This window comes from Passer domesticus, chromosome 5 (assembly GCF_036417665.1).
Source record: "Passer domesticus isolate bPasDom1 chromosome 5, bPasDom1.hap1, whole genome shotgun sequence".
In the NCBI taxonomy this organism is placed as follows: Eukaryota; Metazoa; Chordata; class Aves; order Passeriformes; family Passeridae; genus Passer; species Passer domesticus.
This window is the reverse complement of record NC_087478.1, coordinates 55,665,891-55,688,153: the sequence shown is the minus strand read 5'-3', so window position 1 is coordinate 55,688,153 and position 22,263 is coordinate 55,665,891. Positions and strand designations below refer to the sequence as shown.

Genomic DNA, 22,263 nt, shown 5'->3' with positions numbered 1-22,263 from the left:
GACTCAATGATCCTTGTGGGTCCCTTGCAACTTGGAATATTCTCCAATTCTGTGATCTGAAGGCCCTGATAAATAAAACCTGAATCTGCTCTTGTGATGATTCTTTGTCATTTTTCTGGCTTTCCATCTCAAAATAGCCTACAAATTCTGTGCTAAGCTCCATGATTTAGGCTATACAGCTGAAGCTGGGTCCTTACAAGTCCATCTGATAGGGACAGAGATTTTTCCACACCTGCATCAGAACGTGCCACGTACTTCTGAAGTATAGTACTTCCCTGAGCCTTTCCTGGCACTAATTGTATTAATCCCATTGACACAGGGTTGTTTGTCTGTGTGTCAGATCAGCCATCTGCTCAGCTCTGGTGGTACAAATCCAGAATTCTGTGTAGCTTCAGCAGAGCTGCTCAGAAGAGACACATGCAGCTGAGGTCAGGATCTGTTCCGCTTAATAAAATAAATAAAGGTTAAGAAGAGCCATTTTCCAGTGTCCTTAACCTTCTCTTTGCTGGTGACCTCTTATTTATTTACTTATTTTCCAACTGAGCTTTTTATGGCCATTTCATTGACATAAATTTTCCAGCTTTTTAATACAGAACATCTGTGGTCCCTATGCAGTGTCCTCTATAGGTCATGGGAAAGCTTTATCTTACTAATAAGCTCCATTCCTCTATATATTCAAGCCAAATTGATAGGGCCAAGTGTGTTTATAAATAAATATTGTCTTGTAATGACCATTTCCATATGTCCCAGAGGAATAGAGATTTTGTCCTTTTGAGCTGGCCAGCTGCCTCCTTTGTAACAGTGAGAACAGTTTTTCCATGTCTGGTTAACATTTGATTTATGTGGAAATGAACTCCCCAAGGTGACAGGCCAGTGACACTGAAGAATGCAATGCTCCCAACTACCCTTTAACAGTCAGAGAACTCTGTTCATCCACCCACCCTTCATTTTTCATCACCCACTCTTTCATTCCTCTTCATCAAACTAAATTATAATTGTATGTATTGAACCTCTCTATTTGTCCCTGACCACCTCTGTCTTCCTCAGCCAAAACAGGGACAAAAGCATGGGGAAGGAAGCAAGTTCCACTGGAGCTCTGTCACATATCTGTCACTGAGAGATTTACGGAAGAATGTGTTTCCTGGGAAATGCAGAACATGGATTGCAAATATATATAGTGAATGATTGGCTCTTCTTTACTGATGAGTGCAGCAAGAAATATACTGCCATATGGCTTCTCCTCTGCACAAAGTGTGATCCAATAGCTGCTTATCGCTGAAGGATGATACTGTGCCCAGAGCTTATTTCTTAACACTGCCCCACCAGACAGGATATGTACTTCTTACACAAGCCTTCATCTGCTTTGCATCCTCTTCCAACTAGGCAGCAGGGCAGAAGAGGTCAGAATCCATCTTTTAAAGGCTTTCAGAAGAAATCCATTGGGGGCTTCAGAAGAGCAACACACAAGACTTACGTAGGATATCTGTTAATCTTCACTTCTGAAATTTTTCCTTGAGCTATGTATACATGTGTTTATGTGGAGACATACACACAGAGTAAAGAATGTTTATTCTGATTTTTTACTCTCCCAAAACATTGTACTATATGGAAGGGAATGAATGCCTGGGGATTTCTAGGCTTTGGCTTCTGGTAAAGCCAGTCTGATAAACTATCTCATTATCTCAATAATGAGAATACATTCCTATGGCTGTAAAATCCTACCCTGTAGTCTATCAGAAAAGTAATGAGGAAAGAAAGGTAATTTTCAAGAACTCCATTTTAATATGCAAAAAAATAATCAAAGTATCCTTCTCCCTTAGCATGCTGGCATTTAGCCCTTAGTAAAGAAAGGTTATATCAAAATAGGACATATATTTTGGGTATTTAGGTGTTTCTCCATTTTTGTGAGAAATCCAGTGTTGACTGGTGCATGAGGGACTAGACAGAGCCTCTCTTTCCTGTACTGTGGGACATGTTCCATGGGAGAATTCAGCAGAAAACCAATTCCTGTAAATTAAGTTATGACATCCTTATCATGTTTTCCAACTCCTCTCATATAGCACAGCAATGTATGCCAGAAGGGGATGTCTGTACTGTGGTCTGGTTTTGATACCAGTGAGATTTTTGTATTGCAGTCCTGGCTCTTCTGTTTCAAATGGCAAAGGGAAAGCCATACCACGAGGAAAACGATATAAAATACTGTTTGTGGATATTTAATTTCAGGTTTATGAAGTAGGAAAAACCCAAATTCAATCACATGCCAAACTAGCACAATTGTTCTGTTACTGCTGGGATCTGTACTTTTTTTTGTTGTTGTTATGTAAACTGCATGACGGCCTGGCTTTCCAATGGTGGGAAAATCTCCTGCAAAGAAACATGTCCCTAACTTCCTCTGGGAATGCTCAGTACCATGGAGATTCTTCTTGCTTGACATTTTGTTTCTCAAGTGACTACTGGACTTTTGCTCAGATGAGATAAGTAATTTTTCTTTCCCTGAAGTACATGTAATTATGTAGTTGTAAGGCTTAAGGCTAAACTGGTTTATGACAGTGGACAAACAGTAGTCCTCCCAGAGCTTTTCTGACCCAGACTGAGCTGAGATGTGTTATTTTCGCCATGTTTTGGTGGCAGGTAGCACAGCAAGCTCAGGAAATCCCTGTTCAGTGGTGGGCCATTGCCCACCCCTGCTCTCATACATTTTCCCACAGCAAATTTGGGGACCAACATGCTTGAATGCAAACTAGGGTGTGTTTCTTATGTTTTCGAGCCAGAAGCAAACCCTGCTTATAAAATTAAAACAGATATTTGTTCTATCTCCTGGAAATACAGCAGAGTTAGTGTGAATAAAGGTTGTAAAATATGATGAGGTTGCATCTGGAAAACTTGAAATCCTCCACAAAACACCAGATTCAGATTATGCTCAGATTATGTCAAACAAATTTTGGCTAACCTGAACCTCTTCTTTGCACTTGATAGTGTTTTCAGATAGGAGCTGCTCACATTCACAGCATTTGGAAGGCACTTTGCAGGATCACAGGAAGGACAAATCTAATAAATGCACACAAGTAATCCAAACAGTCTCCTTAAATTTATGTTCATGGTACAGTGTTCGGATCTGGCATTTCAAACAGCACCAGTGTCTGGAAGTCTGTCTCCAAAAGGAGACAATTCTCTCAAAACCAATACTGAATAGTGAGATATTATGTTAGGGAACACCAAATCTTGTTTTCTTACTGGATTACTGATGTATCTGTTTTCATTATTAAGTGAGGTTCTGTTGCTACATAATCTTCTTCTCTTTTTTTTTTCTTTTTGCCAGAAAACCTATGGAAGAAAAGTAGCCTGCTGCCGTATGGAAAGCATATGAGCTTTAAGGTTCTAAGCTAGAACCTTACTGCTGTTTCCTTTTCATCAGAGGTTGCACTGAAATGTCTAAACAAAGATATTTGTGTTTGTATGGCAGTTTAGGATTCAAGATCTCCCTGGGACTGGAAGGCATATACCCACTCTGCCTGGGAAGAGATGCTTCAGGATTAGGAAAACTCTCCTGCTAGACAGATATATGCTTGGGAGATCCTGCCACTTTTCCCTTTGAATGCTCTTCCTGCCTGGACTCTTTTAAGTAGATATTTAACTTTAGGATCCTTAAGAATTCTCCTAATTTGGAGGGGGCTTCACACAAGTGTATAGGGATTGCTGACCTGTTTAGGATTTCAGAGGTGCTCAGGTATTTTACAGAATCACAGAATGGAATGCTTTGGGCTAGAAGAGACTCAAAGCTCATCCAGTTCCATCCCCCTGCCATGGGGACACCTTCCACTAGACCAGGTTACGGAGATTCCCATCCAGCCTGGCCTTGAACACTTTTATCTCAGTAGGTAACAGCATCCCCAGTGTTTTAATTTTGTTCTATTTATTCATATTAGCAGACAGAACTCTGCAATTCAGAATTTATTAAGTACCTATGTCTTAGCAACTGATTCCCAAAACAACAACTGGAATCCAACACTCAAAGGTCTCCCCTTTAGAAGCCTTTGATCTGAAATAAACCAAAACCACATTTACTTTACCAGAAAGAATAGTACATCTACTAAGAAATGTTTTTTAAACTGTGACCAGCTGACATTCACTTCTGCTTTCTTAAAAACAACATCCCTTGACTTCTTCAGAGCATTCCCACATTAGCCTGGTTCCCTAGAGAAGCTGTCTTCTCCTCCCTTGGATGACAAATTTCTTCAAGTCTGCTGTCTCTGATATCCCTGTTTTCTATCTTGCCTGGTCATTGTCTCACTATAGTACTCCATGTGTGCTGGAGATGGCTTGTCTTACCATTCCTGGGATTTATTCTTCCTTTTGCCCAGCAGCCCTTTGTTGAGCTGGTTCACTGCAATGGCCCAGCCAAATTGTTTCAGCATTCACACTCCTCTGTTTACCACAGAAAATCCATGCTGTCAGTGCTCAGAGTGTGAGCAAGATCCTCACATGCCATAATCAGTGGCTTAGCAGGAGAAAAAGCAAAAGCCATGGAATGGAAGCCGGAATCTGGTTTGCCTCTGACAGCCCCTTGAACTGTGCTTTGGCAGCTCCAAGCAAGCCTTCCCTGGGGGCACATCAAGCACATGTGCTTTGCAGAGCAACAGCATCCAGTGCTGATCCTTGCCACTGCTGCTGGGAGTTCACATGGTCACGGCGTTGTGACCCAGCTGGGAGCGAGTCCCTGCCCGGCTGAAGCAGCTGCACGTAGCTCTGTGCTGGCTGCTGATTTCCATGACCAAATTCCATGTCCTGCACGGCATGTGCATCTCCCCTGTGGCATAACTCATGGCTGGGGAGTTCCCCAGGGACACAAATGGGTGCTGAGAATAAATGCTACACTTTTAAAAGCTTTCATCTCTGAGGGAAACCATTTAGTAAGCTCTCTGTGTCATTGCTAATGAACATTTCACGTCTTGAAAGGCATTTTTACCCTCTCCTGTGTGCATGGTGCTGATGGGTCCATATTTCTGGCAATTTTACTAAGCTGAAATGCCTGTTGATGATTTCAGGTACTAAATTATTGTGGGCATTTTTTTCAAAGGGAGGTCTGGAATCTGTTGCTACTAAGGAAACCTCTCCCCTTTTCACAGCAGGAACAAAACATAACAAACTTTGGATGTGTATTTGCACACAAACATTTGTACATGCACACATTTTTCCTCTGCAGTTTATTTCCCCAGTGTCATATCCCAAATGACATATTCTCAAAGTGCCCATATGACATGCCTGGAAATCCTAATGGGGGTAAGAGTTCCCAGCCTTTCTCCACCACTGCATGCAAATGCAAGTCAAGTTGAAAATTGCCAAGAGAAAAGTGACCATGAGAAACTCACTGAGACACTTGACAGAAATCTAAACCAACACATTGGAAAGAGTTACAAACAAAAACCGGTCTCAAAACCAGCACTACTCCTGTGACATCATGTCACATTAATCACTGCTAGGTTGACCTAATAAGGATTAAAATTCCCACTTCAGAGCCTGCTCTCCCAAACCAAAAAAATGCATTTTCTGCTGTGTCGGACCTTCCTTAATGTCAGCTGATGAGGATTCATTATATATATATAAAATGGAATCTTTTGGCTGGAAAACCAAAGTAAAAGTAACTTGGAGAATCTCTACTGTCAAATCTGGCAGTGCTTCTTTAAATATAAATGCGTGTGTATATATATATAAAGGTAAACAAGCTTTTCTCCTTTGAGTTGATAATGTGCCCAAGGAGAACTTAAATTGAAGGATTTTACTGATGAATTAATAGTTCTGTGCTTGAAGTGGAATAGGAAAGAATGTGTTGATGTACACAGATGCATGGTTTTGGAAAGACTAAGGAGTTATCACCACTTGCTGGCTGAGTAATCTGCAGTGGATTGCAAACACTGTGCCAGGTGTAACTACGTAATTAAAATTATATTTTTATTTTGTGGACACCACTAAGAGCCTCTCAGTGAGTGAGTGCTCAGATGTTGGCATCTGAAATTACAAAGATATGATTGATTACATATTTCCATGCTAAATTATTGTGCTTGTATGTGTCTTGTGCATAATTTCAGATTAAACATTGTCACCTGTAAAGTCTCTGGCATCTCTGTTTTGAAGACTGTTCCACCTACCATTCAGAATATGGTGAAGAAGTCTTTATTTCAGTCTCCCAAACTTCAAACTTCTTATTTCTCTGGTTTTATGCCTTTCCTCTGATATGACTGAATTAGGACTCATTGACTGCTGTTTTTTATCTTTAACCAGAGTATTGAATTGATATTTGAACAGATTATTGTCCCTTAAGGAAAACACTCATGACTGATAACAATACTTGCTTCTAATATAAACTGATGGATATTCACATCTTTAAAATTAGGTTAAATTTAATATTATGGAGCACATTCAGTCTTGCATTCCATTTTTCATGTGGATGTTGACAGTGTAAAGGAGCTGACTATAAGGAAAGCTTCAGTCCAGAAATTTTACTACTCTCTTAATTTAGCTCAAAATATTTAAAGAATTGTAAGACTCTGTCCGAAGTTTCTCTCATGTGCCTCATGATCGTCGTGAAAAGGACAGAAACTGGGACCGCCGAAAAGTCCTTGGTTGGAATTCAGGCTTTGCTTGAACTGGTTGCCCACCAAGATCCTGAGGCCTGAACAGAGCCTCTGGCTTGCGAAGCTATTTTTTGCAGGTGTGTTTGCTGCCATGGACCACTAAACCTAATGAAAAGGAGAAGGGGCACTGTGTCCTTCTTCGCCTGCACCCATTTCTCAACAATAGCCCTGGAATTTCCCCACCTCTCGGCTTGGCTGGACTTTTCTGGGGTAACTTTTGGTGGTCCCCACAGAAGACCCTTCATCTGTTTTACCACCACTGTGATTGATGGACTGAGATGGGAGAAGCCTCTCCCTCAAGGACTGAGACATGAAACCCCTATATGGAGGAGCCCACCCTCCTCCCAAGGACTGAGACTGAAATCCTTAACACTGGGGAAGTATGTGGGGGAGGCAAGCTGACCAAAGTGAGATGTTTGCTTGCAGGTGTGACCATTGGACCAAGAAGACAATGGTTCTCACCTACTGCTGAGAATATAGACAATTTGTACCCTTCTTCAATGCCTTCGTTTTTTGGTTTTTTTCCTTTTCCATCAGCAATTACAATAGCTATTCTTTATTACATTTGATTTGACTTCAAGACTTGTCCCCTTCCCCCACCAAAAAGGACTATAATAGAAGCTTGAGTTGACCAGTATCTCTGAGATCTCCCCTGATGTGACCAGGCAAACTCCATTGACTGAAGACTTTGACGGACTTCCTCTATCTATGTTTGGTAGCGATCAATATACCTTCCTTTCTCTTCCTCCCTGTCTTTTCTCTATTCTTCCCTTTTTCCCCAATCCCCTCTAACGCATTTTGCTGTGGTCATTCAATAAAGGTGCATTTGATTTTGATTATTACTGCAAATCCCCTTGCCATGTCAGTTTTTTGCACTCTGAAATCAATTAATGAACCATCACGAAACCTGTTCATAAGGACGGATCATGTCAAGAATGCAATGAGATTTTGTATATGGAAAAAAATAGCACATGCCAAACAATTTAATCTGATCAGCCAAGAATAGTATCTGTTTATAATATGACTTAAAACGCCAGCTAAGGCTGAGCAGACAACATTTATTAGTACTTGATATATTTTTGAAAAGCTGTGAGATGGAAAGCTGACCACCCAAGGGGAAAACAATTGTCACCTGCTCTCACTCAAACTCAGCAGAGTTTCTTTCAATGTTTGTTGCATCCCTTCAGTTTTGCTTCATGTCCTGCCCTTGACTGAATTTGGAAACTGTGACAGTCAGCAGAAGCATCCCCTTTCTGACAGACCAACTCAGATGACCCAGAATGAAAGACCTAATATCAGAAAATACACCCTGAAGGATAACAAGGGTGGGTTATTAGAGGATGCAATCAATTTTCATGGCTGTTGTGGTATCAAAAGAAAAAAAAGCACTTGAGGAAAGCAGTGATGTTCCCTGGATGAGGAAGATGCTGAGCCCCAAACCACAATAGCTTTTTGGAGTCACTCCAGTGCCATTCCTCAGTTTTATGGTCTTTATAATAGACCTCAGGCCATAAAATCAAGAAATATAATTTCACTTTGACCCACACAGAAGCTGGCTTTCTCATCCTTGCTACTGAGCAACAGCAGGAATCCAAGTAAACTCCTGTAACAATGAGATACCCTAATTTTTACAAGTTGTCCCCAGGGACATTTGTCAATGCTGTTTGAAGAATCCATAATTAGCACTGAAATGCATTCATCAAAATAAATCAACCATTTGGGGAAGCCTAACTCTGCTGGGGTTTCTGTTCCCCCATGTTTGTTTGTTTTCTCTGTGGGAGATTAATTTAAGACTTAGAGGAAAGCTGTCTCTTGACCAAAATTCATTAAACTCTCCCTATCCATAAATTTGGTGTGCAGCAGGGACCATTAGATCATCACATCTGACATACTGAGCAATATAGGCCATGACATCATGCACAGCTACTCCTGCACTGGGCCCAGAAAAGTGTGTAGAGATTTAACAAGTATCCTCCAGAAAATTACAGTATGTTTGTGCTGGGAGTGATGTCTTCAGATAGATCAACTGTTCCTCAGGGTACAAAAAAAAGCTGTTAAACTTTTGTTAAAGGTGAAGAAGGAATCCAACATGGATTTTAAAAATTTTTAATAACCTAAAGGTTAAAATAATTGGCAGCAATAACTAAAGTATGGACAACATTTTCCTTGAATGGACGTTTTTTGTCTTCCTTGTATTGAAGTGTGTCTTGATGATCCTAAAACATTCCTTTCACTGCTAGCTAATAGCATATCAGTGTTCTGAGAGTTCTCAGCCAGAAACCTCCTGAATAGTTTCTATTTTTAAATATTTATTTTAATCCATGCCCTTGGTGATGTGTCCTGACTATGAGTGCCTCAGTCCCAGTGGCTGTTTCTCTTGGACAGCACTGATCTTGTCTCTGCAGGCTAAATTTCTCTTCAGCATCCAATAAGGGAATATGGGAACGTATTTTATCTTTACTGTCCAGTTATCACATGAGAAATCTCTTTTTTTTTTTTTTTATGTTCAAAGAATTCTTAAGGGAAAATAGAAAACACAATTCAGGGAGATAGGGCAGAGAAGCATTATTAATATGTTAAGGGTATTAGAAAATTTCTGTCTATCATCTTAGATTAATCTGGATGTCATGTAAACACAAATATAGGAAAAAATATTTTAATATAAGCATGTGGGGGAGAAAAAGTTAACTCTCACCTGGCTATTCAAGCAACACCTACCAGTGTTTTGAAAACAGCAGGCCCAGCAGCAGAGATTATATTTTGTGAAAATAATGAAAGCTTTGTTCATTATATAATATCTAATGGTTTTTCTCCTGTCAAAGCTCCTGTCTGGTCTTGGACTAACTACTTTTGCAGCTTGCAGCAAAAAACATTTGCTAATAATAACCACTGGAGTGCTTGGAAACTGGTTTTACAAAATGTCCTCAGTCTCTAGTTTGTGAAGAAAATCAACCATCTTTTTTTTTTTAAATCAGAAAAAATAGTGTGTCCATTCTGCTATCCAGACTGCAAAGTAAAAGCATGATTCCCAAACTTTTTATAAAGTGTAAATAAAGGCTCAGACTTCTATGAAATTAATTCACAATGCCTGTGAGGCAAAACCTCCTGTCATGGATTGACCCTGGCACAGTGCCAGTGCCCCCATGAAAGGTACATTTCCAACATGGTTACTGTGAGATGTGACCCGGAAACAGAACAAAGCAAGCTCCAACTTGGGAATGGAAGGGAAAAACAACACTTTATTAATCTACAACATAAAGACAGGAGGGAAATAAAAAGGAAAAAAAAAACACACACAAGAATCCACAATGGAACACCTCCAAAACACTCCTCCTCCCCCCACCCCTCTAACACTCAATTCTCAGTCCAATACCATCCTCCACACAACCTCCCCCCAGTTCATCAGGAGAGAGGAGTCTCCCTCTTGCACCATGGGCCTCCCCAGGAAACACAGTTGGAACCTCCTGTGCTTCCATGTCACCCGTGGCAGCCGCCTGGAGAGAATCTGCCGTGGTAACCATCTTCCTTCCATGTCCAGTGATCTCACCACTGTCCATAGATCCAAACTGCTTCTTAGGTCCTTTTAAGAATGCCTTGCCCAGTTCCAAGAAGTCGCAGCTTCTCACCATTTGGGACACCTGTCCCCCCCATATTTACTCCCCTGGGGCCTGGGGGTCTCAGGAACAGAGATCCTTCTCTGCTGAAGGCAGAGGGCTCCACCACACCCTCCCCATCAGTCTCTGTTCCCTCTACTTCTTCTCACAACAGCTTTGTCACTCCTGGCTTCTGGCCAACTGCCTCCCCCAAGGTGCAGTCTCTACATTACAGGAAGATTTGGTTCCGTCCCATGGCCATGTAAGAGAAAAGCCCAGCCAAAGCCACTCTAATCATCTCCATCTAGGACGCTTCTCATCTGCTGACATTTCTTCACCTACTCAAGCCTTCTTCTCATTTGCCCATCCTCCGTCCCCTCTCAATTCTCAGCTAGGGAGGATCAGTGTTTTTTACATCTTCCATTGTCTCAGCACCAAAGGGATTAAAACCTCAGCCATGGTCTGCCAGCGGCTGGGCACCTTGCCCCCCCACCTCTTCTCCTGGCCATGGTGCCAGCACGAGATATCAAATTTCAAGCCAGCACAGACTCTCTATCATTCTCTCCCTGAGGGGGCTGCCTGAAACATCCCAGGTCTCCTCCACCCCAGCACCTTGCAGGGCTCCGGCCTCCCTTCCCACAGGCTGCATGGCCTCCCTCTCCCCACCCAGACGCAGCTGGGCAGGGGAGAGGTCAGATCGACTCACCAACCGGACTCAAAAGAGAAAGTCCCTCTGGGAATCCTCTGCTTTTAACCCCTGTGTGTTCTCAGAGGCATATCCAGGTCCCCAGTGGCCACACCAGGTGCCAATTTTCAAATCTGGCCACTGATTGGTTTGACCACAACTTTCCCAGAAACTCACTTCCTGGTCAAATCACGACACCTCTGAAATGACCCTTTGGCCTGGAGTGACACATGGCTTTAGGGCAAAGGGCTATGGCACACATGAGGTGTTAACTAAATCTGAATGTTCCTCTGGCTCTCACTTTACAATGTCCTGAGCACCCCAGAAAGCCCAGAAGGAAGTAACCCTTCTCTGGAAAGAGCCAGGCAGTTGTATAGGCCAGGGCAGATCACTGTGGGACAACGTGCTCATAAAGACATGATCAAGGGGCAGAACTGTTTTACAAGGCCAGAATTGTTTTACAAGGCCAGAGCAATGCCAGGGGGAGCAGAAAGGTTCAAAGCGTGGCCTGCAGTGGGGCCTTGCCAGTGCTGAGCTCCAACTTCTGTCCCTGGCTTGCACCAGATTTTGCAAAATAGAGCGCAAGAAGTCCTGAAGATGAGAGCCATAGAATCAGCTGCCAACAGGGAAAGTTTTCTCCAAATCCTATTACTCACATCTTGGCTTCAACCCCGGAGCATTAATCTTTATATCCCCTGTAAGCACTGTCTGTGTTTGTTTGCTCTGTGTCCCCACCACGGTAACTCTTAATATTCTGGGTGTCCCAAACAACGACAAAGGCTCTCAATGCCATCTTTCTGTTTAAAACAGAGAATCTCTTTAGATGAAAGCTAGGAGAAAAAATAAAGTGTAATCCCAGACATCATACTTGTCTTGGAAGGACTTTATAATTACTTTTCTAAACTTAGAAAACAGTTTTGCTCTTCTGATAGGATCCACAAAGAGCCAAAGCATATTAATTCCACACAATAAGCGATGCAAAGTAAGTTCTAGTTACACCACGTTGCAGAGGGATGGGAATGGTAGGAACACAAATAAGTGTGAAGGGATGATGTTGATACCTTATTGAATCTAATTTACTAAATTATTATCAATGAGATGGACAGTTAACTGCTAACATGAATTGTCAGCACTATTTGGTAGAAATCTCACCATCACCCTTAACTTGTCAAGCTGTATGACAAACAGAAGGCTTCAAATTTAAAATAAAACTCCTTTCTGATAAAGTTGCCAGGGAGAATAAATAATTAAATGTACTGAGCTGTGGTGCTGCCAGCTGATCCCCTCCCAGTGGGCAAAGCTGCGTCTGAAAGGACATGAAATGATATCACAAAGCTGCGTCTGAAATCTGTCCTTTCAGCCAGGGAAGCAGCTCCTAGGCCAAAGACCTCTCTCCTGCTCCACCACTGGCTGCCTCTGTCCCTGACCTCTTTCAGGACTTCAAATCTGGCTGAAGAAAGGAGCTTTGCACAAAAGGATTTACTGCACAGAGCAGGAGCACAGCACATATGAACATGACATTCATGGTACAAAGCTCTGCCTTGTTTATCTGTTCAGCATCTCAGCATATGACTGAGGTTTCTTAGTTGTGGTAGTTTCTGAGGTCCCCAGGACAAAGGAAGAATGATTGAATCTGACTCAATTTTTTTAGAAGGCTAATTTATTATATTATGATATGATATTGTATTATATTATATTAAAGAATGCTATACTAAACTATACTAAAGATAGAGAAAGGATACAGAGAAGGCTTAACAAGAATGATAAAGAAAACTCATGACTGACTCCTCAGAGTCTGACACAGCTGGACAGTGATTGGTTACTAAGTAAAAACAATTCACATGAAACTAATCAAACAACCACCTCTTGGACAATTTCCAGACCACATTCTAAAGCAGCAAAACAGGGAGAAGCAACCAGATATTATTTTCATTCCTCTCCAAGGCCTCTCAGCTTCCCAGGAGAAGAAATCCTGGAGAAGGGATTTTTCAGAAAATATCACGGTGACACTTAGTGTTACCTCAAAATACCAATACCCCTGCAGTAGTGTTCCAAGAAAGAGAGTGTATTAGGTATGAAGCAGAGAGAGCCATGAAGATGAAATAAAATTTGGAAGGAGAAAATGAGAAAATGGTTCTGGGCAAAAAAAAAAAAAGCTCATTTGAAATACTGAGAGAACAATGAGGTAATATAGGTAACATAAAATTATTATTCAAAAGGACCATGGAAAAGGCTGGGATACAGGAAGGACCAAGAGTATACAAGAATGAATGAAGATACAAAGAGACAAGAAGGAAAGGCATAGGGAAAAATCGGGAGATGGAAGAAATCATTATTTGTTGGGGGTTAGGATTTTTTCTTTTCTTTCTCTCACGGAATTTGTCCGATCTGTGGCTAAGAGACAATAATGACCACTACTTAAGAGAGGCAAAAAGGTAGGGGAAGCATGCAGCTGGCTACTCTCTTACCTCGGAGGTTTTCTCTTTGCAAGGGCAAAGATACCATGAGATTTTGGCTGGGTGGTGAGGGGCTGGGCTGGGCTCCTCTCACTTGGTATTGAAGTAGGCACAGCCAGTCTGCAGTCACTGCTCAGAGGATTTGCTGCCACGATGGAGCTTTTGTCCTTCCATTCCTTCTCCTGCTGTGAGTGAGCCTTTGCTCGTAAGAGCAGCTGTTGGACTGGGACATTATTATCACCCAATCTGACTGGAAGGGACCCTTACCATCTATTTTGGGTGCATCAGGGGAGAAACCCAGGACCCCAGCCCTCCTCCCCTTCCCGGCTGCGTGCAGCAGCTGTTACAGAAGGAGCCTGGCTGCCGCTGCCCAGTCCCACTGCTTTCTCCACTACACTCTAACCCAGCACCTCCTACCTGCCATGACACCTGCTACAGCTGTGGAGTTTCTGATACATTTCCTTGGCTACTCTGGTGTCTGCTTATCCCTGCTGTCCCAGCCACTGCTCCGCAGTTCCTGCTAATGGGCTTTGGCCCATTTTCACCACCCAGCACACCCGCCATTATCATGTGAGGGACACATGGCCGAGCTTGCACCACAGCGCCCCCTGCGGGAATCATCGTGCCTGCCCTGCCCAGCCGGGAGCCAACAGCGCCCCTGCTGGCCATGACTGGAACTGCATGGAAGGGGACAGTGCCGCGTCCAAGAGCAGGCTGCAGGTGGGCTCCTGGTTCTATTTGCGTTGCTGCTGTTGTTGTTTGTTTGTTTGTTTGCCTTGCTATAGAGACTAGTAAAGAACTGTTATTCCTTTTCACATATCTTTGCCTGAAAGTCCCTTAATTTCAGAGTTGTAATAATTCAGAGGGAAGGGAGATCATATTTTTTTTCTATTCCAAGGGAGGTTCCACCTTCCTTGGCAGACACCTGCATTATTATACATTTTTAAATGACTATTTTGTATAAAACTTGCTTTTGCACAGCATCTGACTTAACCATGTATCCAACACAGAGCCTCAGAGAAGTTCACAGTCCTGGAAATGGAGGACAGAGACAAATTGTATATGCTTCACTCTGACTCATCTTGGAAGCTGCAGCGGATCATTGTTTGGACACACAATGGACAAATTAATTTCTCCAGATGTTCACCATCCACCCTTCCAGAACATTAATGGGCAGGCCAGGGAATGAATGCTTTCAGCAGAAACTTCAATTTCCTCTGCTGATTCAGATGAAGTCAGAGTTTTCGTTTTGCAGAGCACCTGTTCCAAATGCAAGGAGTCCACACCTCAAAGCAGTGTCCCTCGATGCCACCATCCAACACCTTGTGAAGCCTGAAACCATCCATCCAACAACTGCTGATGAGCTCCTTCAAAGAGAATGAGAATACAGCTTTGACTTTGGACTGTTTCACCATAGAGAAAAAAGCAAATATTTAAATATTTGAGTGGTTTGGAGGGTCAGAACAAGGACAGTACTTCTCTTTAGCCACAGACATAAAACAATTTCTGCAAGATATTTGAACAGGAACTTGTCCATAGTTATGCTTACTCACACAGGAAAAAAACATGTATCAATTTAGGCTACCAAATGTGACAGAATTAGTTGTCTTACTTTTACATATTCCTGTAGAAAAACTTGTGATGATGTTTTTGGGAAGGCTCCAGGTAACAAATGCCCATTTTAATTTGAAGAGGAAAGCTTCTTCCCACCAATTCTCAATGCCAGATTATATAAAAACACAGGTGAGGCACTGCTAAAAACCCAGGAATTCAGCAGTAGCATCCAAGTCCTCCTGAAAAGCATTCCGATAGTTTTGAAAATACTATCTCTAATATTATTGGCAGGCTTCCCTCTCATTCTCATTCATTAGTTCCCTCTGGCAAAAAATAACCTTCTTCTGGAGGATGCAGACTTAATCCTATGAAAAGTAAGTGAAAAAAATACACATTTCCTTACATGTATGAATCTATCAGAGGGAGCAAAACAGGATTTGGTCTTCCATCATTATGAGAATGTTAAAGAGGCATCTGCTTTTTCCAGCTTGAATAATTTCAGTGAAACAGATGCCCAGGTGGTAGCCAGGAGAACTGGGATTTCTCAGCTTGGCCTACAGCTAATCTAAGATGTGTGTTGTCCTGCAGCCAAGTATTTCACCCTGAGAAGAAGAGCAGCACTCTGTCATTTTGCTGGTTTTCCTGCTCGGAGTGGCACCGGCTTTCCTGTGGGATGGACACGTCACTCCACCTGACCTGAGTTTACTCTCAAAATGCCCTTCCCACAAAGCAACAAAATAAAAAAGCCTGGGAAACCAAAGGTGAAATGGTGGCTCTTCTCCAGTGAAATCCTTGAGGAATTTAGTTACTCCCTTTAAGAGAACAAGGAAGTCACACAAAAAGATCAATATCCAAATGTCATGCACAAAATCCGTGGGAGCCGTTGAATACAGAAGTTTTGTGAAGCACTCGCTTGCATAGGAAAGCCCTACATTTTGTGCCAGCCAGCAGAAGATAAGAAAGACACCCTTGATAGGAAAAATATGGTTACAAAAATCAACATGCCATTACAAGTATAAATACACATTATATTGCATGAGTGAAGTGTGTTTTCTTTAATGTACATGCCATTTATTATTAATTCATACACTAAGTGCTAAGGTGTTTTGTAATGCCATTAGGTGGTGCTTTCAGTAAGTAATGGAATAAATAGTTCTTGCACGGTTCTCTTCTGCATTGTGTTCTTGTTTTCTTAAGTAACAGGAAATTGAAGCAAAATACCACAGGTGCCTCCTTCCGAAGCCCAGTGCCCTAGCACAAAGCTGTGCATCACGTTTCTGAGGCACTCTGGCTCCCCTCAGGTGTGATAAACTGCACTTTGGGCACAATGAGCGAGGAGTTGGTTCTCCGCATGGAGTTGCTCCTCCGAATTGAGTTGTTTCTTCTCATGGAGTTGCGCTTCCTCAGGGAGTTTTGGTGGGACAGCTCACTCTTCTGCAGGGTCTGGATGAGGATGGAGGGCTTCTCATCGAGCTCTCGGGCACTGCAGCGTGGCGCAGCCACTTTGACAGTGTTGCCGAACTTGGAGTAGTCGACAGCATACACACCTTCCTCCTCAGTGACAATGGGCACAAAGCGGTGACCCCACAGGATCTCCTCTGCCACGTAGGAGGTTCTCGCCTGTGTCGTGATGCCTGTGGTTTCTACAACCCCCTCCAGTATCACTATGAGCTCCAGGTCCTGGAGCGCCAGGTCAGAAGCAGAGATATCATAAAGAGGACTCCGCTTGTCAATGACATGACAAATGATCAAGGGAGCCACCAGGAAAATGTTGTTGCTTTCAATGGGGTTATCCACAGGGATATCCACCTGGTGAATGGGTATGATTTCTCCTTCAGGGGTCATGGTTTTCTTCACGACCTGGATTCTCACTGAGGCACTGATGATCATGCTCTTCCTCAGGTCCCCGACCCGGAACATGAAGCAGAGCTTGCCATTGCGAATGGCAATGACTGCCTGCCGGCTGAAGATCAGTGTCTCAGCCCGCCGGTGAGCCTGTGCCGTCTTCATGAATATGCAACCCAGCATGACAGCGTTGATGATCAGCCCCACAATGTTCTGCAGGATCAGGACTGTGATGGCCAGGGGGCACTCCTCGGTCATCATCCTCCCCCCAAAGCCAATGGTCACCTGGACTTCGATGGAGAAGAGGAAAGCGGAGGTGAAAGACCTGTAGCAGAAGATTGCACCCAGTTAACTCTCAGGACACAGAGCACAGACTGAGAAGCTGTTAACATGTACTTCCAGAAACAAACTTAAGCACCTGTTTGTATACTCTAGTACACATAAGCCTTCTGTTAACACCAGACAAAGCATTGCATGCTTGGTGGCTCAGATTTGTGTGGTTGGCGTAGTGTCTAATGGTAGCAGGGAAGACCTCAGAGCCTGAGCTCCTCAAAGACCATCTGGGTGACCCTGAGCAGCTCAGGGAATCTCTGTCCAGGAGCACGGGCTGCCACTGGCGTAGTGAACAGCTCTGGAACAGCTGGGCTTTCCACCTTCTCCATCCCATTGAAGCCCTTGGTGGAGAGAGGTGGTTTTGGCAAGCATGGGCAATCAGCTGGAACACTGAGATCTTTCCACCACAGGAAACAGGAAAAACTGCAGCACTTCACTCATGCTACCTGAATCGTGACCCAGAATTTTCTGGTGGGGGAAAAGGGGCTTTCCTAGATTTGTGATGCTTCCCAAATTCTTGCTCACCTTGTGAATGGGCAGGATGAGGCTGCAGAGAGAGGCCAGTGGCCCCCAGGTGCCCCCTGCACACCCTGGGAGCAGGACTGTGTTGTGACCCAGGGCTTGGGTTCACCTCACTGCCAGGGCAAGACCAGTTGGAAAATTTCAACGAAGAAGTGGGATGTAGAAGTGTGGGTTAATTTAAATACCCTAAAATGCTATGATGCTGGACATCAGCAAATGCTGTCCACAAATGTTCCAAAATACATTATTTATAGTAGCCACAAAATCATATCCCCTGTATATATCAGGGTCCTTAACTTCCTTTTATATTTATTTATTCCTTTATTCCTTCCAGATACATCCTTCCAGTGCAATCCAATAAATCTGAAGCATCCCAATGCTTAACAGGGCTATACCAGTGGAAAATATATCCTGCCCATCAAGATGGATCTAAACTATTAGTTGGCTTTGCTTTGCTTTTCAATTAATCTGCTTTAATTTTTTTTCTTTTCTAGCCATATTTTCATTGGGGTATCAAAGACACATTTAAATACCATAGGCAACATCAAGGATAATTTTCTGTGCAATGAGAAAGTCCATCTTCGAGACAATAACACAGTCTCTGCACAGGTATCTTTGAAATAACTTTCTTATTTTGCCTTTTCTATTATTCTTAATCATTAACATATTTCTTTGTATTGAGGGGGTTTATTTTGTATTTCACTCTGAAGAAATCAAGGACGAAGGAGTTACTTAATAAAATCCATGGAATGATTTCTTATAATCATAAATATTCAGTTATATGCAGAACGAAGCTTCTGGATTCAATTTCAGTCAGCTTAATTCAGCTTAAAAATCTGTCCAGAAGTAGTCTGACTTCCCTTAGCAATACCCTTCTTTAAAAAAAAAAGAAAAAAAATTCCATCTTTTTAACAGTGGAAGTAAATGAAAGAGCAAGTTTGGAAAGTATTTTAACCATGTGAAATGGGAGACAGAAACTACAAATCACACTGTTCCCAGGTCCTTCCCCTCAGAGCTGTGTAGCAGCTTTCCTTTTTGGATAATATTTCCTGTCTGTGGCAAAGAGATGTGAGGCTTAGAAATTTCTGCAGTACTTCATAAAATGAAAAGGCTGTGCAAGCTCTAGGCACTGGTTAAAATTTTCAAAGCCAGGTTTTCCTGTAAATAGGTAATCACACCCACCCAAGAAGCTCTCCTGAAATATCTGTGCGCCTAAACCTCAGGGGAGTAGGCTAAAAATTTTTTGTCATGATTTTGGCATTCTAATACTAAAGGTATTTTACATCCAAAACCTCAGCATGCTTAAAGATGTCAACAATCACATCATTACTTCATTACTTTGACCAAAGTGGTAGCCAGATTTCCCTAGGAAAGGAAAAGATTTCTCATGGCTTAGACATGGGCACTGGAGCAGCTGTAGCCTGAACACCGCATGAGGGGTGTGTGTTCTCTGGAATGGGGTAAACCTGAAATTATATTGATTCATTCATTTTGCTTCCTAGCAGACATCCTGGAAGAGTCACAGGCAGCTATGGAGAAGGAACAGGGGCAGAGTCCTGGCTGTGGATGTTCCCAGTGGCATGAAGCCCTTGGCCCCCAGCTCAGGATCTGCGGGGTGACACAGCAGCCACGCCGAGGGAGCCACCAGCCATGTCCAGGGATGTCCCCTCAGCTGACCCTGGAGAGCTGCAGAGTTGTAGCTGTTCACTAATTCTGGCTGGACAGATCCCACAAATCCCAGAAATGCCAGGGGTAATGCTCTTGTGGGTGCAAGCTGGGTTATGACATCTCATTTCAGAGGAAATTGCTTGTGGCCAGACATTGGAAAAGAAAGAAGACAGCAACCGCTGCTCAATTCCCCCTAACCTGGTGAAAGGTAGCTTGGGAAAATCCCCTCTTCTTTTACCTTGGAAAATCCCCACTTAGCAAAAAAACCTGTCAAAACAAAGGAAGAATTAAATCTCTGCTACCTCATGAGCCAGATGCAAAGGCCCTTCAGACTTGGTGAGGTACCTCAAAACTTTGTGAGAGAATGAGAAAAGGGAAGTGGATTCACGATATCTCAGAGCACCTTGCAGCCCCCAAACCCTCACAGCATTGCAATGTGTAGAGGCAGATGATCTGGGGCAGACTGGTGGTACAGAACTAGGACTTTTCTTCTAAAAAACTAGTGCTAAAAAAGCAGATTTAATTTATGAGATCCTTAAATTATCTTACAGCTTACCCCACCTCTAATTCACAGTCTTCTCGTCCATGTATGTTTGTGTCAACTTATCAGTGCTCTGAAAATTGTCATGGCTTTGGGGACAGAGAGTAAAATACTTCAACAGGTGATATTTAATCCAGTCATCCCTTAAGCTTTCACTGTCTGACACAAATGCACAGTGTGGAAACTGTTCCTGTCTAACTTCTGGCGTATGGCTTCACCAAGGTATTTTGAAGTCCCGCATATTTAACGCTCTCAGGAGAGTCATCTTGAAATACACTTAGTTTTGTTCTAAGTGACACATTTCCTGGCACCTCTGACTGGTGCCCTGCCTGACACCCAGGGCTGGTTCCCTGCCTCTCAGACACTACTCTGGAGGGAGCACCTCTGGCCAACGTGGCGCTGGGGATGCTCCCACTGTCGTAGACAACGTTACAATACGTATAACACATACCCACTCTTGCAGCAGGCTCTTATCTCGACAGGCAATCGAGTTACCCACAGAGTGTGGAGACACATGAAAAGCAGCAGGTCTCCCTCTCTTTCAGATCCTGTAAGGAATCAAAGACATCTACAGTACAGTATTTTCCAAGCCCAGGCGGCTTGCTGAATTTATGCAATCTAGAGGAAAATACTGCACTTTTCAACTGTCTCAACCAAACCCAACAGTTCATGTAAACCAAAAGCTGCACTTCAGACAATGCCAGGACAGCTGGCAGCTCTGCCCCCGCCCTTCCTTCATCCCACCAAACTCTACTTTACCTGACACATGTCACGCACGGCGTCCACTTCGTGCTGTTTGAAGGGTTTTCCATGCTCGGGTCCATGTCGCCATGGGCGAAGGCCACCAGCCACCACATCATGGCAAAGAGCAGCCAGCTGCACAGGAAGGACATGGTAAAGATGACCAGTGTGTGACGCCACTTCAGGTCCACCAGAGTGGTGAAGATGTCCTGTAGGAATCGCCCCTGCTCACGGATGTTCTTGTGGGCCAGGTTGCAGGCACCATTCTTGGCAATGAAGCGAGCTTTGCGCGGGCGATCACGGATGCGCGGCTTGCGCAGGTTCTCGGCAGCGATCCGCGCCAGCACATACTCTTCAGGGATGATACTCTTGCGAGCCAACATCTTCCTGCCACCATAGTCCACTCAGCAAGATGCAAAATGGAGGTGGTCCCTCTAGCAAGTATCTGCAGGGCTTGCTTTACCCTGCAAAAAAGAGTGAACCTGATTAGAATGGTCACCTGTGCAAGAAGCTGCGATTAGGTACCCTCTGCCAAACCCTACTACATTAAATGCTGGCTCTACAGTGCCCTCTCTCTCAGGCCATCATTTTTATATGAGCAGTCGGCATCAGCTCGTAGCAGATATGAAAGATGCTATTTGGAAATTCCTTGCAGGAAGGGAGGCTGCAGAGCAGTCGGTGTAAAGTACCGTGACAGACACCAGCTCGGTTCCTCAGGCTGTTTCTCCGGGAGACAGCAGTGCTCAGATGGGGACCGGAACACGAAGCACTAAGTTATTCGGCATCCTTCAGGACCTGAAGAATCAGACGTCTGTGGTTTGAGCCGCAGTTTGCGGAGAGGCAAGGAGACTCCCTCCTTACGGCTGCAGCCCCGCAGCTCATCCAGCAGCCTGTTGGGAGCCCCTGCCTCGTTTCTCTAGATCATCACAAGAAGGAGCTGAGCTGGAAGTGCTGCAAGCAGGGAACGGGACTCCTCGGAGCAAGCGGTCGCATTTTCCCTCGCAGCTCTCCTTCCCTTCCGGGATCAAGCGGGGAAATCCTACCTTTATTCCCAAACTTTGTCCCCAAACGGGTGACAGAACAAATCCATGGAAAGCCCGACGGGCGGCTGGCCCGTCCCACCGGGGGAGGGCAGGGCTGCCTCACCCCCCAGCGCCTCGCAGGGTCCCCTCCGCCCCCGCCGCCGCCGCCACTCACCGCCGAACGGGGCGGGACGCGGCCGGGCCGGATGGAGAGTGGGGGGGCCGGGCGGAGCGGGACTCGGGCTCGGGGGAATGAGCGGAGGGGCCGGGGCGGGGCTCGGACTGAGGATGCGGGACTCGGGGTGGGGATGCGGGGCCGGGGCGGAGTTCGGGCTCGAGATGCGGCGCCAGGGCTGTGCGGTGCCTGTGGACGATGGGTTGAGGGGGTTTTAGGCAGGTTCCAGCCCGTTTAACAGCGGGACGAAGTGCTAACGCTGCTGGTCTGTGCTAGTTACACAAAGTTGCCCGCCTGCCTGCTTCCCCTGGCGAGCCAAGAGTTGCGCCTTCCTAACTTTATCTTCCCTCGAATCTGGCTGAGACAGAGGAAGCGAGGCTTGTGTGTAAGTGTTTTGGGGGCCAAAGCCAGAATCTCATAACATTTGCAGTTTTGGATAAACTTAATTACCTGTCTCTGCAAGAAAGGAAGGAAAGACATTTCTTTTCACGGGTCA

At 44.1% G+C, this 22,263-nt stretch overlaps 1 protein-coding gene across 4 annotated transcripts; it reads right to left on the bottom strand.

The window, feature by feature from the left end:
• Positions 1-9,853: 9,853 nt before the first annotated feature.
• On the bottom strand, positions 9,854-21,720 carry KCNJ8 (potassium inwardly rectifying channel subfamily J member 8). Of its 4 annotated transcripts, none has more exons than XR_010362578.1 (3): positions 20,589-21,720; positions 14,979-17,090; positions 9,854-14,733 (listed from the first exon to the last, which is right to left on the bottom strand). XR_010362578.1 is itself a non-coding variant. In XM_064420665.1 (3 exons), the coding sequence occupies exons 2-3, from the start codon at positions 20,951-20,953 to the stop codon at positions 16,190-16,192; spliced, it is 1,266 nt and encodes a 421-aa protein (XP_064276735.1). In that variant the 5' UTR covers positions 20,954-21,034; positions 21,260-21,720; the 3' UTR covers positions 9,854-16,189. The 4 variants fall into 4 exon arrangements, 2 of the variants coding, with proteins under 2 accessions (XP_064276735.1, XP_064276736.1); XR_010362579.1 differs by having other exon boundaries at positions 15,324-17,090; XM_064420665.1 differs by having other exon boundaries at positions 9,854-17,090; positions 20,589-21,034; positions 21,260-21,720.
• Positions 21,721-22,263: the final 543 nt, after the last annotated feature.

Bases quoted from the DNA above. Each gene is read 5' to 3' on its own strand.
- KCNJ8 (XM_064420665.1), bottom strand. From the start codon at position 20,953: ATGTTGGCTCGCAAGAGTATCATCCCTGAAGAGTATGTGCTGGCGCGG. The intron at 17,091-20,588 runs GTAAAGTAGAGT...CTTCTGCTACAG, and splicing joins CCGTGCGTGACATGTGTCAG to GTCTTTCACCTCCGCTTTCC.